We start from the raw sequence: 16,367 nt of genomic DNA, 5'->3' as shown, positions 1-16,367 counted from the left end.
AATAAGAAGTAGTAAATTGCAAGTTTATGAACCTGCATTTATGTGAAAGTTGATGAAGAATTTGTGAACCCTAATTTTTCGAAAAAAAAAATACAAAAAAATAGTACCTTAAGTGAATGTAAGAAGATGACAGAACTAATTAGTAGTAGAAACTTGAAATTTAATGAGATTAATTGAAGGATTGAAGTTGATTTTAATGGTGGAAAGAAGAGGGAGATTTTGTGGGTTAGGTCGCTGATACGAAATCGGGTGAAATGAGAAAGGAGGATGAAAACTGCTGTATTTAGGCACGCCAGTCACTGTTAGTAACAGCGACATAAGGGTTTGACCAGTCAACCTTTATTTCGCTGTTAGTAACAACGACTTGAGGTTTGACTAAAATTTTGACCATTTCTTTTAATTCGCTGTTAGTAAGTGTGAGTATACACCAAATCTAGCTTCGAATTCAAAAACGCTTATTTTAAAAATAAAATTTAAATAAAAATTATTTTTAAAATAAATTCATTAAAACATCTTATTTTTTTCAAATTTTCCGCAATAGTCCCTTCTTGAGTCGTCGGGCTAGTATTCCTAGTTTAAATGAAGAATCCCCAAACTTAAAAATGCAACGGCAACAAGAAAAAGCTTAACATCATTGAAAATCGTCTCTTCTGAGACATCTGATCATTAAAAATCAAAAATTAAACGGTTAATATTTACCAAGAAATTTTGGATTCTTTTTCTAAAAATGGCAATGATTACTGAAGAAGGAGGAAGTAAAGGAGAATCAGAATTCCCTTCATGGAAATGTCTTCGTCGAAAGTTTTCTCCCGATTCTCCCTTTTTCACTTCCGGCGATGTTGAACGACAAATTCTTGCTAAACAGGTTTAAATTTCTCAGCTTTTCTTAATTTAAATAAACCAATTTTTGTGATTTCTCGTTCAGAATCACGTGTAATGAGCTTAGGTGAATTGACAGCAGGTTAAGTAATGAAACTTAATTTTTGATTTATTGTTTAGAATCATGCGAAGTTAGTTTAGAAGAATTGAGAGGTTAAATAGTTTATTTCTAGGGTTTTATATGTTATTGATATATGAAATTAATTGCTATTAGTGTGATAAAGTTATCTTTTGTATCAGTTATCTGTTCTTTCTTTATTAGTTACGGAGTTCTGCGCATGTAATTTTGTGGAGCTGTTATGAATCGGAACTTCATGAAACTTTATGAAAACGAAATATTGATCTGCGCATGTTCTTATGTCTTGATTTATACAAATGAAAAATTGATGTCAATTTAGAGGTCGTCCTATAGAAAATGTGTCATTCTCATCCCCCTTGGTCTTTTCATTACTTCATAAAAAGTGGACCTTTTTGGTTATTCAATCATAAACCATTCCAGTCTGGGAATTTAAAACCTCTTTTTGGACATTGTTAAATAGTAATCTAGATTAGTATTTGCAGATCACAGTATTAACAATTAGGATTTAGGAGCCTTTATAAGAATATTATCCATGATTAACCAAATAGTAATCTAGATTAGTATTTTCAGATCTTGTACTCGTAAACCTAGAGTTTAATTCAGATTTCTGGCTTAGTTTTTCTTGGTGATTGCTCATTCTTTTTTTTTTTTTTCCAAAAACAAAGCGCTCTCTTTATATTTGAAATGATAACACTGGAAGAACTGGCTTGTCTGTCAGGCTGGAACTCTCTGATCGGCTCAGTTGAACACTGAATTTAGTGCTGTTATTTGATTCCATGTAAAGCTGATAGAAAGCACCTGTACCTCTATACTATATATGTAGTTTCTTTCTTGTGCTTAAATACTTTACACGTTCAGGTTGCCTTGGAGTTGTCTGAAGATGAAAAGCAACAGCTTGTTGACATGGAAGATTGTGGAAGGTAATAATTTACAGTTAGCTGTTTTAGATTTCTTTTATTTACATTTTATGAAAATAACACTTGATATCTTCCCATTCCTTGTAACTTATTCACATTAAGAATCCTAGGAAACATGATATTTGAAACTTGAGTCTCTTTGGTTAAATTTTTGCCTTATCAGGCTATCCTGTACCATAAGGTTCTCTGTTCCTTTTTTGAGGACTAAATTTGGTGTATGAGTTTAAATAAAAGTGTACTTCACTTGTCCTGATCAATTGTGTGAAGAAATGCTAACTCTCACCAGTCATTAGGTTTTCAATCTTTTCCGGAATTGCATAAGATCATGTTTTAATTTTTAATTCCATCTTTCAAATTTTTTTAATCCTGCTTCTATATAAATGATTTAGATTTGCCTTCCTCGTGTGATAACATGATTGTAGGGAGATTCTCTGTCCGATTGCTGGTTGTGGTTCACGGTTAACTTCTTTAGAAGGCTTTGAGGATCACTATAATGGAAGCCATACTGCTTCATGTTCGGTGTGCCATAAAGCATATCCAACACAGCGCTTACTTAGCATACATGTCTCTGAAGTGCATGATTCTTACTTTAAGGCCAAGGTCGCTAGGGGTTATCCCATGGTAAGCACTTACACTCCACTTTTCATTTCCACTATTTCTTTCTCACCCCCCACATACTTGCCCAAAACCAGGATAATATATTTGTTGCAAAGCTTTAAAATTGCAATGGTGATTCTCATGTTTTTAATTTTCCTTACAAGAATGCTAATAGACCTCAAGAAATAATACAGCATTAGACATTATAAATTACACTAATGTTCAGTGACGGTTAGGCATGGCCACGGGGCGGGTTACCCGGAACCGAACCGGTCCCGAACCGCTTGGAACCGGAACCGGAACCGGAACCGTTTGCGACAGGTTCCGAACCGCCCCGAACCGCGAAACCGTGAAACCGCCGGAAAAAAGTCGCCGGAACCGTGAAACCGCCGGAAAAAACCGTCGTGAACCGGGCCAAAAAACCCGCGGGTTGGAACCGGAACCGGTCCGGGAGAACCGGTCCAACGGTTCCATGGAACCGGTTCTGGAACCGGAACCGGGACCGGTCCGGTTGAACCGGCTCAACGGTTCCATGGAACCGGAACCGGAACCGGAACCGGGACCGGTCCGGTTGAACCGGCCCACCGGTTCCATGGAACCGTTGAGCCAAACTAGCCGTTAGAGAGCCGTTAGAGAGCCGTTGGAATCCATCCTATAAATACTCATCACTTTCAATCATTTTCATTCACAACTCATCTCTTCTCCTACTCTCTCTACTTAATTCTTTAATTACGCAATTATTCTCTTAATTACATAATTAGTCTTCTAATTATTTCTTAATTTAGTTAGTTACATAATTAATCATTTATTTATTTCTTAATTCTATATTTCTATTTTTACTTCTATACTATCAATCATGTCTTCATTTTTGAAAAGAGCCACAAAAAAAGTTACTAAAGTGGCAAAATCATTAGGAGGTTCCAGTTCCTCCAAAAGAAAGGCCACTTCTACTCCGTCGGTATCAACAACACCCTCCATTAGTAATTATAATTATGAACCTAATTATCCGGAAGGGTACGACCCGGAGTTACATCAATATGCAGAAGAAGTGGAAAAAGATATACAAATTGAAGAAGAAGAAGAACAAGAAGAAGAACCAACGACCCCAATTGGGGTACATATATCTCGACAGTCATCAACAAGATCAGATGAAGAACAAGGAGAACAACAACAACAAAGACAAGCTCGTGGTAAACGAGTCAATTTCCAAACTATCGGTTAGTTTTATAATTTTATTCTTCAAATTAATTAAACTTTAAATTATTTATTTATTTAATTATAGTTTTATAATTTTAAATTATTTATTTAGATGAAGATGAACCAATAAGACAACCTTTTCCGGCAATGCCACCTTCTAGTGGTAGAGCTGTTTCACATGTGTGGTCGTATTTCACAAAAGAACCAACCGAGAATCCAGATATGTTCCTATGCACTTGTCAAATTTGTGAAAGTCAAGGAGTAAAGCCCTTAGTTTCATACAATTTCGCCAGAGGTAAATACTTTTTAAGTTTTTTATACATACATAATACATTCATACATTATATATTCATATTTTATAAACATTTATTTATTGTGTTTTGTGAATACGTGTTAGGTGGTGGAACGGGATCTTTTAACAAACATTTGGCAAAGAAGCATGGAATCACAAAAGAAACTCATGCATCAAGCGGCAGCGGGACCACAAGTGGAAGCCGACAGACACAATGGGACATTCCCAACACAGGTATGCCTTTTAGATATAATCGTAATGACATGATTGATGAATTTTCTAGGTATGTAATTTGCGATGAATTGCCTTTTAACCACGGTGAAAGTAGGGCATATGAGCGTCTCACTAGACAACAATTGCAACCACAATTTAGAGCAATCCCTAGGAACACTCTTAAAAGACGAACAATTAAATTATACGAATCAATGCGCTATGGCCTAGTTGAAATGTTTAAATCGTTTAATGGTAGGGTTAGCATAACAACTGACATATGGTCTGCTCCCCCACATTTAGAATCTTATATGTGTGTAACAGCACACTGGATAGATCGAAATTGGATTATTCAAAAAAGAATAATTGCTTTTGAGACTATGCCAGAAAGACACACCGGCGAAAACATAAAATATAGATTAATAGAGATATGTAGGGAATGGAACTTATTAGATAAAATATTTTGTTGTTCAACAGATAATGCAACCGCAAACATAAAATGTATAGAACTTTTATTTAACGAACCCGCCTTTAGTTTAATCCTTGGGGGTAGCTTATTACACATACGTTGTTGTGCGCACATAGTTAACTTATCTTGTCAAGTAGGTATAAAACAATTAAGTGAATTATTAGAACCAATTAGGGATATAGTAAAATGGCTTAGGATCGGAAAGATTAAAAGAAGATATAAACAATTATGTGACCAATACCAACTTAAAAAAGTGTATTGGTCATTAGATACTCCTACACGTTGGGGGTCAACGAACGATTTATTAAGAAAGGCGATTGCTTATCGCCCAGTAATAACACAACTATATAGTGAGTGTACAGATAGTTTCATAGCTGATGAAACTTGGGAATTAGCAATAGGTGTACATAACATATTAGAAGCGTATGACCACGCGACTAAGATTTTTTCTTATGTTTATGAACCGAACGTTCACTTAGTAATAAGTGAATGTATTACTATTTTTTATCACCTGCTTAAACATAGACAAGAAGATACTAACCCACAATTAAGGCCGATTCTTGCTGAAATGATGGAAAAATGGAAATCATATTTTACCGATTTTCCTTACATTTATGGAATCGCAACCATTTTGGACCCACGTTTTAAAACCGAGGTCCTAACCAAAGTAATAGGATTTTATTATCAAGCGTTAGATCGCCCGTCTTCCGATGTAGCTTATTATGTCGGAACATGTAAAAAATATTTAGCTGAACTGTATGAATTTTACGCTAGTGTATATAACCCGAAACGCGATATGTCTAGGCGTGCTAGCGTTTCGGCTCGTCCCTCTTTCTATAATTCAGTAATTGCTAACATAATGACGCAAGATGATAGTTTTGTAGGATCTTCTTCTTCCTCGACCACATTTTTAGAACTAGATAGTTATCTAAAACACCACTTTGAAATAGACCCAAGTGTCTATAATATTTTGGAGTGGTGGAAAGAAAAATCTTTTAAATTTCCCATTTTATCGAGAATTGCAAAGGATATCCTTGCAATTCCCGCGTCCACTATTGCGTCGGAGTCTGCTTTTAGTGCAGGTAGAAGAGTTCTGGATGAAAAGCGATCTCGTCTTGCTCCACATAGTATTCAAATATGTGTTTGCAAGAAAGATTGGGACCAAGCGGAGATACGAACACAAGGACTAAGGAACGATGATGATCAAGACGACGATGATGATCCATGGATGATGATGGATACAACTTCATCATCGTCAGGAGGAGAGTCAGCGGAAGCATCTAATCAATATCAACCACATGATGATGACGAAGACGAATAGGATCAATCCGACAAGCGACAACGATGAATCAACACTCAACAACTATAAATAAAAGGTATGACAAAGAACTACGTGGGCTTTGATTCCTTCGGGATACGTAGGCAGCTTAGTATTCATTTGGGTACTAGGTTCAAGTCCATTTTCTCCCTCTTTTTTTATTAATCATCTTTATCGACATTATCATTGATTCGTTTCTTATTAATTAATTTTTTTCCATTCATTTTAGTAAATATTTCAATAACGATGACAACTTGACATGCAATGAATTTCGCTAATAATCAAGTAATCATCAAAGGTACGTCCGCGATATTATAGTATTTTTTTATTATACAAAAATTTAAAGAAAAAATTAAAATGGAACCGATGGTCCGACCCGCCCGTCCCGTGAGTTGGAACCGCCGGAACCGCCTCATGAACCGCTAAGGAACCGTTTGGAACCGCCCGGAACCGGAACCGGAACCGGAACCGTTCGCGACAGGTTCCAAATGGAACCGGAACCGGGTGGAACCGGAACCGGATGGAACCGGAACGGAACCGGACCAACCCGGACCGTGGCCATGCCTAGTGACGGTGATTCAGATAAATGATGAAACTTGAGCGTCTTTATGTGATATGGGCTGTTTACATCAGTGTCTAAGAAAGGGAAATCATGTTGTTTGCAATGTTCGTTTTGTAATAGGCATAAAAGACGTCTGTCTGCACATTTTCTAATATCTGATTCTGATTGTAAAATTATTTTTGTCTTCAGTATGAGTGCCTGGTGGAAACTTGTGGTTTAAAATTTAAGAGTTACAAAGGCCGGCATCAGCATCTTGTGGACAAGCACAAATTTCCAAGTACTTTTGAGTTTCATAAGAAAGTGCACTTGTCTAAGAAACAGAGACAAAAACACTCACGCAAACAAGCTGTTTGTAAGGATGAAGATTCTAACTTGATGCCTGTAGATGACGATACCATGGAAGGCCTTACCTCTGCTATATCCCGATTAAGTACCTCTGACTCTGTACCTTCATCTATTAGCTTTGGTCGTCGCCACAGCCGTGGCTTGGCCTTTGTTCCTCGTTCCGTTCAGCGTGAGAGAAGGCTGGGCCGTCTTCCACAATGAATGATAGCATCATAGCAACGGATGCACATGTCATTGACGTTTCCATACTCTTGAAACTACAAGTATGTTGTTTTCCCTTCCCCTCCATTTTGGCCTACACTCAGAAATAATTAATATCATTCAGAAGAGTAAAAATGCTTGTCACTTGTGAATTATATTATTGGGCAAACAATCCCAAAGCATATGTTTTGTAACACCATAATATAATAGCCATTTGGTTTCATGAAGTCATAGTATTTTGTAAATCCAAGCCATTGATGTAATAGCTCTCTTAGAAACAATCAATTACTTCGATGAAATTTTGTTTTGTGCATTTTTGTTCACCAGTGTACCGGGTTTTCTAGTTGTGCAACCTATTTGTGCATTTTTCTTCACTACTTTTATGTACTGGAATAAACCATATATAAATGTTATACTTAGGACTGAAACAGTCGTATTATTGGGAGATTTCATTAGTCGTTTTTAGCGCCTAATTTTTCTTATATATTTATTCGTTACTAATTATAATTTAATTAGTGATGGTAGTAATTTGAAAATTCTCTACAATGATTAGAAACTTGTTAATTCGTAACGCGATTATGAATCGTAACAAGTAACGTAAACTTTGGAGGTAAAACTTAAAGTTGAGCAACTACCCATAACAGTTTAAAAAAAAATTTAATTATTACCCAAACATATTATATAACCATGATGGGAGTAAATTAAATATTTCTCACATATACAAGTGATTTTTGACCATGAAGTACAAGTTACATAACTTGTTACATGTACAACAATTTTTACCCAAACTTTAAACTATCTTAGATAAACTTTTCTTATACCATAATAGACCAAATTGAGGACAAAAAGCACTCCAAATCAGCCCCAAACAGCAGCTAATATGGCTGTCCCAAATCCCCTTAGTAGCTCCTTGTTCACTTACACACTCAAGTCAATCACACTACCCAAAATTCCTTTTGTTCTACCCAAAGCTTGTGCATCATTACAAGCATGCAAAAGGCAAATATTTGAAGCAAAAACACTCCATTTTCTGAATAATTATTCAGCCATAAACCCCAACACATTGCTCCCAAGTTCATCCATGAACAAACACTAGAATCCTTCAAACTTTCAATAACTACAACACCTTCTTTTCTCATCAAATCTTCTTCAAAAACCCATCTAAAACTTCTGAAAATTTATGTTTATAAACTCAAATCTCCCATAAAAATAATCTTCATCTTAAGAGCTTTCCATAGACACCAAACTTGAAGAAATCCACAAAGTATAGAGTAAGTTATGTTTATTTCCTTATTCCACTAGTTTTGTTAAAACTTGTTCATGTAAAACATTTTTTTACATGAATCTTTCTATAAACTAAGATCATTATAAAATGAGTATTTTATCTCTAAACTAAGAAAATCATCACTTATAAATCTATAAAAATAGGTCATAATAGAAAGTAAGAAAATGTATTTCCACAAACATATAAATTTTGTTACTTAAAGGATTCAAATAAAATTATGGGACTTAACTAAGTATGTTGCTCAACATAATAAGTATACTCCAAATATATTAAAAACATCACAAGTATTAGTCTAACAACTCTAACTTGGAAAACTTAAGTGCATGTTAGAAATCCAAAATTATTATTGATTTTTGGATGAATGCAATATGTTTAGTTGAAGAGTTGGAATTGAGACTTGAAGGGCAAGGACCCGAAGTTAGAACCGCTTCTAAGAACGCGTAGGAGCTTATGGAATAATTATATAGGCTTGGAGTCGAGGTATGTCACATGGGGTGATTTTTAAAGGATTTAAGAACAAGTTGGGAAAGTTTGTGTATAAACTTTTTTAAAAAAAAAAAAAATTAAAATTCCCAAAGAGAAGTTCTTAAATCTTGAAAAATGATGTCAAAATGATAAATTTGAGTATGGAATAATTTATTACATGTATTATTATTGTGGGCATCATGCATGTTGATTTTATAAATTATTGTATGTTTAAAGACATGTTTAACACTACTTTGTGAAAGTTATTGTGATGGAAATGATTATATGAATTTGAAAATATTTGAAATTCATTTTAAAAGAAATTTCCAGTAGCTATATGTTAAGAAAATTTCTTGGATACTTTTTGTTGAGATTATTCGTTAAATTGATATTTTAATAGATTTTAAGGTGTTAAATACTCTTATTATAAAACATGGTATTAGATGAACTTTTCATCATCAAAAATTATTAATAAAAACATATTATAATGTCTCCAACAGGATTTGGCCAGAATATATTTAGTTTGGAATTTTTTTTATTATTTTTGAATAATCGTTAAATTGTTTAACGGTAAATTGTAAAATGGTAAAATATAAAATAATTACCAAACAAAGACATATGGACTTGAAATTTTTATCACATACTCATATGGACAGTAGGTAAAATTGGTAAAAGTTTGGGAAGGTTTCGTTGACATTTAAGGACCTTAATAATTTTTACTCGGTTATTAATAATCGGTAAGTTTGAAAACGGTAAAATATAAAATAAATACTAAATAACGTCTTTTGGACATGAAAATTTTATGAGACACTTATATAAACAGTAGATACATGTTCAAAAATTTATATGGATTTTTGTGACCATATAAGGACTTAAATAATTTTATTCGGTTTATTGGTAAAATAACGATATTAATTATTAAAAATAGCCCACATGATTTTTAAATGGTTATTTAAAATTTTGTACCCCTTAAAATAGCTTCTGGAATATTATATAATTTTTATAATATTTTATTCGGACTCAAATAATTTTAAACCTATTTTATTCTATTTATTGATAAAATATCTGTACAAAATAATAAAACATCATACATGAGTTTTATAAGTTCAAATAGCCTAATAAACATATTATATGACTTCTAGAACTTTGGTATAATTTTATATAATAAATTATTAATTATTTACTAATTTATCAAATTAATAGACAATGTTTATTTATTAAAAAGTGTAAAATTGTTAATTAAATTTGGGTAAAAATAGACCTATATAAAAAATTTATAATTATATTAATAACCTACTGCCTCATAGTATAAATTAAGTTTAAATTAGATGGTTTATAAATTTTACGGATTTAAGACACCATTTAAATAACGGTAAATACCCAAATTGTCGAAAGTAATTGTAAGATCGTTATAAATTCGCATAACCAATTATAATCTGATGGGACAACCTTAAATTCATTTTAAATAAGGTATTATAATGACTTGATTAATTTGGGCCTTGTTGGAGAATTAATATGTACTTTGTAAATCAATTATCGATTTTATTACCGGCAAAACTATCTCGCATTTAAGAAAATAGTGTTTTATGAAATCTTCTGTTGTAATGATTTTATAGACTTATGAATCATATTCTAGTTGTTTTGAATGAATTTCAAAACCCTTTAAAGTTATATTTACTTTAAGAAGGATTGAAACGAAACATTTTAGTGGTTTCCTTAAAAAAACATTGTATTGAACTTTAATTACTTTTTGTTACGATGCATTTCCATACATGCTAGTGATGCCCTAATATAATACAAAGGTTATGTTTAATGATATGATTATGCTAAGCATGTTTTACCCATGTGGGAAATATTATGATTTGATTTTGCTAAGTCGCAAATAAAGTATGTTTTGCTATGTGCAAATAAAAGATGTTTATCATATTGAAAAAGTTGATACTTTTGACTTTCAAATGCTATTAAAATTACAAGATATATATTATGTACAAAATTTTTTTTTTAGCCTAAATGGCGGGTACATATGCCACAGCAAATGTTGTGTGCATGATTAAACGGCTCACCAATGTTGAGCGCGTATTGTTCACAATACCATTGTGTTACACTTGCCGGACATGTCGCGGACGGTAGACCGACTACCAAACGAGTCACAGGATGACTCACAGAGTACCCATGTAAACTTATGATATGAGTTTGAAATTGATTTGGATCCATTGAGATCTTATGATTTATGATGAAAAATGAGAATTTGAAATGACTATAGAGCCATTGAACTGGATTTGAATCATAATATGATTTATCAAATGAAAAAGCATATTTCAAAATGAATTTACTCAAAAAAAAAGGGTTTCAATAACTTGTTTGACGGACACCAGTGTGTTTATACTCAGCCTTTTTGCTGATACTATGCTTTGTATGTTTTTCCAATGGTTTTGTTTTTAGAGTAAAACCCTATGGCACCTCGACGGAGAATGGATATGCGAGCGGAAGATGAACCTGAGTTGGAGTATGACTCCCCTTTTGTTTAGATCTCGTTATTTTATTTGAGAGACTATTAGTTTAGATTTAGACTAATTTAAGGATGTAATTTGAACTTTGGACTTATTTCGATTTGGTTGTAATTTTCCTATATTTTGGACAGTTAAGACTTCCGTTATATTGCTTGGATATTGATTTGACCTTTAAGTAACCCCTTAATTGTGTTGGCAAAAGTAAGCTTCCGCTTGATTAATACTAAATTCCAGTTAGTGTTTGCCTTCATAATTTAAGGCGGTTACATAGGATCCGTTTGGATTGAGTGTAAATATTTAAAGGTTAAAATTAATAAACAAAGTTAGATAGATAATTCAAGAAATTTGATCGTTAGAGAGATAGAATAATTTGTTAGAAACTAATAAAAAATGAATAAAATAACAATTAGTTTTCTCATTTTGAGTATAAAATTACCCTATAAGAGGGTGCGCTTTTCCTTTAAACGAGGGAAATCATCTTTCTTTTTTGTTCATCTAGTTTAGTTTGTTTCAATTATTTCATTCACATCTCTAATTACATTTGTTTCATTAGTTTGACTTTTTCAACCCATTAAATATTTATACTCAATTCAAGTGAATCCTTACCGGGAAAGATGTTCACAATTTTGGCGCTAAAGCTAAACATTGCAAATCTAGGGTGTCAAGTTTGCGATATGTATGTTTATCAGTTTAATGATTAGGAATTTATGGGTTTAATTCGTGAAAGTTGCAGATAATGTTTCTTATCTAGGGTTATTCTAGAAATAACTCTAATTTTTGCAAGATAAGATTGTTTTGGAGTGAAGAAATATTATTATTCATTAAAGTTCTCTCTTGCATAAGATTAACACTAGGTAGATTTCGGACGGGTGTCATTCGACTCGGTTGTATTTCGAATCGGTTATATTTCGGATGCGTGTTGCGACGGGTCATACTCGGGTCTGGTCGGTTAGTCACGGTTCGGTTGAAGATCGGTTATTCGAACTATCGGGTTAGTATCAAGTTGGAGTCGGTTAAAGTTCGTGTTGAGTTTCAATCAGTCTCGGGTTGTCTTCGGTTACTAATTGGTTCGGTTTTACCATATACAGATCGGGTTCGGGTATTTTTCAAGTAAAATTCGGCTACGAATTGCGAATTACTAATTACTATTGATCGAATCAGTATCAGATTAAGTTGTTAGTCATTTTTTAATTGATGATAAGGTTCCTTTACTTAAAGCAAAATAGTGAAAATGCAAATCATTTAGTGATCATTATTACATTGTTACTTTTACTTGTTTGATCGGAAATTATAATTACAAAGTTCTATCAATTTTCATCTAATTCGATTAAAAGTAATTAAATAAACATTGACCATTGATTATTAATTCTAAATATATGAAACCATGTTTTTATAAAATTTATTTTATTAAAATATTTATGACTTTATTAGAATAACTAATAGATGATTGAATATGAGTCAATCATATTTCTTTGTAAAAAAATTGGTTCAGGTTTACAGCAGTTCGATCTAAACTTCGTTCGGGTTAAGTCGGTTTTAGCCGGATCGAGTTCAGTTTTGAGTATGATTCGGGTCGGATATGACTCGGGTAGGTCATTATTAGGTTCGGGTAATCTCGGTTAACGGTTATGTGTCGGTTAGAAAAATTGGTTACAGCTCGGGTTCTGTTTTCCCATTTTCGGTTGTCAACCGGTTCGTATATAGCTTCGAGTCGGGTAATGTCGGTTCGATAAACCTAAAAAACGAACACATTTTTCAGGTCAGTTTACTTTCGGTTTCGGATCAGATTTTCGGGTCGGGTCACTTTTGAACAGCTCTAAGACTACCCAAATCAGTAGGAAATCAGTTGGTATAGCTTTATACCGGCTGATTTCCAACTGATTTCATTGGTCGGTATACCATGTAAGTCGCAATTCCGACTATGAAGTTAGTCAGAAAATAGTAGAAAATTCCCGACTAAAAACTAGTCGTAAATTAGTCGGTAACCACCGTTCCTAAAATCATCCCAAATTGACAGGAAAAGGCGTTTAAAAAACTTTCGACCAATTTACCAACCATTTTCCGCTGTCAGGTTGGTCGGAAAAAAAAAATATCATTCTTGAAACACGACAGCCCACATCAGCACACCTCATGCACTTTCCACACAAATGCATCCATTCAGGTTTCGAACTCAAGACCTTCAACTTACAACTTTCTCTCTTGACTTAGAAATTCTCTAAGAATTGTAATTTGTAATTTGTAATTCTTAATTCTTAGTTCATCTAACTCTTACATTTGTAATAGGCTTAAGAGTTTAAAAGAGTTAGATTAAGTTTAATACGCCTAATCAAGCATACTTTTCAAAGTGTTCAACTTGTGAATCTCTATTGTGAGATTTGGGATTTTGCTTTTATTAAAGGGACTTGTAATACGGTTCTTCAAGGGGAAGAACGTGGTGAGAGAAGATAGTGAGATCTTCTTGTTTGTATTAAAGTCGGATTAATAAAAGGCGTTGAAATCCTACGGGTTGAAAGAGAACCCATAGGCGGGGAGTAGGTTGGTTAGAACCGAACCTCGTTAACATATCGTGTGTTATTCTTTAAAGTTTATTTTTCCGCACATACGTTATTGTTTACGAATTTGGTTCAAAGCTGTTCCAGAAGACAGTTTTGACAGACTCCACAAAATCTTGAGACAAGCTGACAGAAAAATTTTAAAAAAGCCCAAACTATCTATTCATCCCACCTCTAGAGAGTATTCAACCTCTGATTAACTTTCAATATATATATATATATATATATATATATATATATATATATATATATATATATATATATATATATATATATATATATATATATATATATATATATATATATATATATATATATATATATATATATATATATATACATATATATATATACATATATATATATACATATATATATATACATATATATACATATACATATATACATATATATATATATATATATATATATATACATATATATATATATATATATATATATATATATATATATATATATATATATATATATATATATATACATATATATACATATATATATATATATACATACATATATATATATATATATATATATATATATATATATATATATATATATATACATATATATATATATATGTATATATATATATATATATATATATATATATATATATATATATATATATACATATATATATATATGTATATATATATATATATATATATATATATATATATGTATATATATATATATATATATATATATATATATATATATATATATATATGTATATATATATATATATATATATATATATATATATATATATATATATATATATATATATATATATATATATGTATATATATATATATATATGTGTGTGTGTGTGTGTGTGTGTGTGTGTGTGTGTGTGTGTGTGTGTGTGTGTGTGTACATACATACATATATACATATATATATATATATATATATATATATATATATATATATATATATATATATATATATATATATATATATATATATATATATATATATATATATATATGTATATATAAATCAAAAATCTTAACTAATTACAATAGCTACCAAACACATAAATTAGATAAATACAAGACCACCTTGTTCTTCAATTCACATATTTCCTCTGTTTTCAAAGTGCGTGTTTCTCTTGGACTGTCGTATAAAATCTAAATATTATATAAAATAAATAAAAAATAAATTTTATATAATACTACATTAGATTTTACATAATATTAAGTATATAATATTATAATTGAAGAAAGTAACATGTATACATACCGCATCAATATTTTCGACTCTAACATTCTTCACAGCTTTTAAGATATCGTCCATAAATTTTAGAGTGTAGTAGCCGCAATCAATAGAATTATCTTGTCGAAAGTACTAAGAGATAATAGATTTTAGTACCAAGAAAGCTTTAAAAAAACCTTAGACGGAATTTCGTATGTAATTTCAAGCATATAACAATTGTATTCAATTCTAACCATTTCAACACAATAGTATATACCAGATAGTGTTGTGTGCCAAGTTTCATGCCAAACAAACCAAGTTTGAGCTAATTTTTGCGAGAAAGTGCCAAAAATGCTTAAGAAACCTTAAAAATGCAGCATAGCACGTAATTTCAAGCATATGACTATTGTTTTCAATTCTAAGAATTTCAACACAATAATATATACCAAATAGTGTTTTGTGCCAAGTTTCATGCCAAACAAACCAAGTTTGAACTACTTTATGCGATAAAGTGCCAAAAACGCTTTAAAAACCTTAAAAACACAACTTAGCACATATTTCAAGCATATGACTATTGTTTTCAATTCTAACCATATCAACACAATAATATATACCAAATAGTGTTGTGTGCCAAGTTTCATGCCAAACAAACAAAGTATGAACTAATTAAGCGAGTAAGTGTCAAAAACGCTTAAAAAACCTTTAAAAACGCAACTTAGCACGTAATTTCAAGCATATGACTATTATTTTCAATTCTAACTATTTCAACACAATAATATATACAAAATAGTGTTGTTTGCCATGTTTCATGCAAAAGAAACCAAGTTTTAACTATTTTATACGAGTAAGTGCCAAAAATGCTTAAAAAACCTTAAAACGCAACTTAGCATGTAATTTCAATCATATGATTATTGTTTTCAATTCTGACCATTTCAACATAATTATATCTATCAAATAGTGTTGTGTGCCAAGTTTCATGCCAAGTTTTATGCCAAACAAACCAAGTTTGAACTACTTTATGTGAGAAAGTGCCAAAAACGCTTAAAAAACCTTAAAAACACAATTTAGCACGTAATATCAAGCATATGAATATTATTTTACATCCTAACCATTTCAACACAATAATATATACCAAATAGTGTTGTGTGCCAAATTTCATGCCAAACAAACCAAGTTTGAACTAATTTTAGCGAGTAAGTGCCAAAAAACCATAAATATTTCATACCTTGTGAATCACTTAATTCAAATGTATTCCTTCTGTGTGA

The 16,367-nt window shown here is 31.7% G+C and overlaps 1 protein-coding gene across 4 annotated transcripts; it reads left to right on the top strand.

The window, feature by feature from the left end:
- The first annotated feature begins 586 nt into the window (after positions 1 to 586).
- LOC130820568 (uncharacterized) lies at positions 587 to 7,676 on the top strand. Of its 4 annotated transcripts, XR_009045233.1 has the most exons (6): positions 1,811 to 1,878; positions 2,298 to 2,496; positions 3,397 to 3,689; positions 3,782 to 3,964; positions 4,067 to 6,256; positions 6,710 to 6,847. XR_009045233.1 is itself a non-coding variant. In XM_057685992.1 (5 exons), the coding sequence occupies exons 1-5, from the start codon at positions 728 to 730 to the stop codon at positions 3,797 to 3,799; spliced, it is 720 nt and encodes a 239-aa protein (XP_057541975.1). In that variant the 5' UTR covers positions 587 to 727; the 3' UTR covers positions 3,800 to 3,928. The 4 variants fall into 4 exon arrangements, 3 of the variants coding, with proteins under 3 accessions (XP_057541975.1, XP_057541974.1, XP_057541973.1); XM_057685992.1 differs by lacking the exons at positions 4,067 to 6,256; positions 6,710 to 6,847 and adding an exon at positions 587 to 865 and having other exon boundaries at positions 1,817 to 1,878; positions 3,387 to 3,689; positions 3,782 to 3,928; XM_057685990.1 differs by lacking the exon at positions 6,710 to 6,847 and having other exon boundaries at positions 4,067 to 6,686.
- The last annotated feature ends 8,691 nt before the right edge of the window (positions 7,677 to 16,367 follow it).

Source organism: Amaranthus tricolor, chromosome 8 (assembly GCF_026212465.1).
Source record: "Amaranthus tricolor cultivar Red isolate AtriRed21 chromosome 8, ASM2621246v1, whole genome shotgun sequence".
NCBI lineage: Eukaryota > Viridiplantae > Streptophyta > Magnoliopsida > Caryophyllales > Amaranthaceae > Amaranthus > Amaranthus tricolor.
Note: the sequence above shows the minus strand (reverse complement) of the source record. Positions and strands in the feature narration are given on the sequence as shown.

Coding starts and splice junctions, on each gene's coding strand:
- LOC130820568 (XM_057685990.1), top strand. CDS start 2,369: ATGGAAGCCATACTGCTTCATGTTCGGTGTGCCATAAAGCATATCCAA. Junction 3,690..3,781: donor AGTCAATTTCCAAACTATCG/GTTAGTTTTATA, acceptor TTATTTATTTAG/ATGAAGATGAACCAATAAGA. Junction 3,965..4,066: donor TTCATACAATTTCGCCAGAG/GTAAATACTTTT, acceptor AATACGTGTTAG/GTGGTGGAACGGGATCTTTT.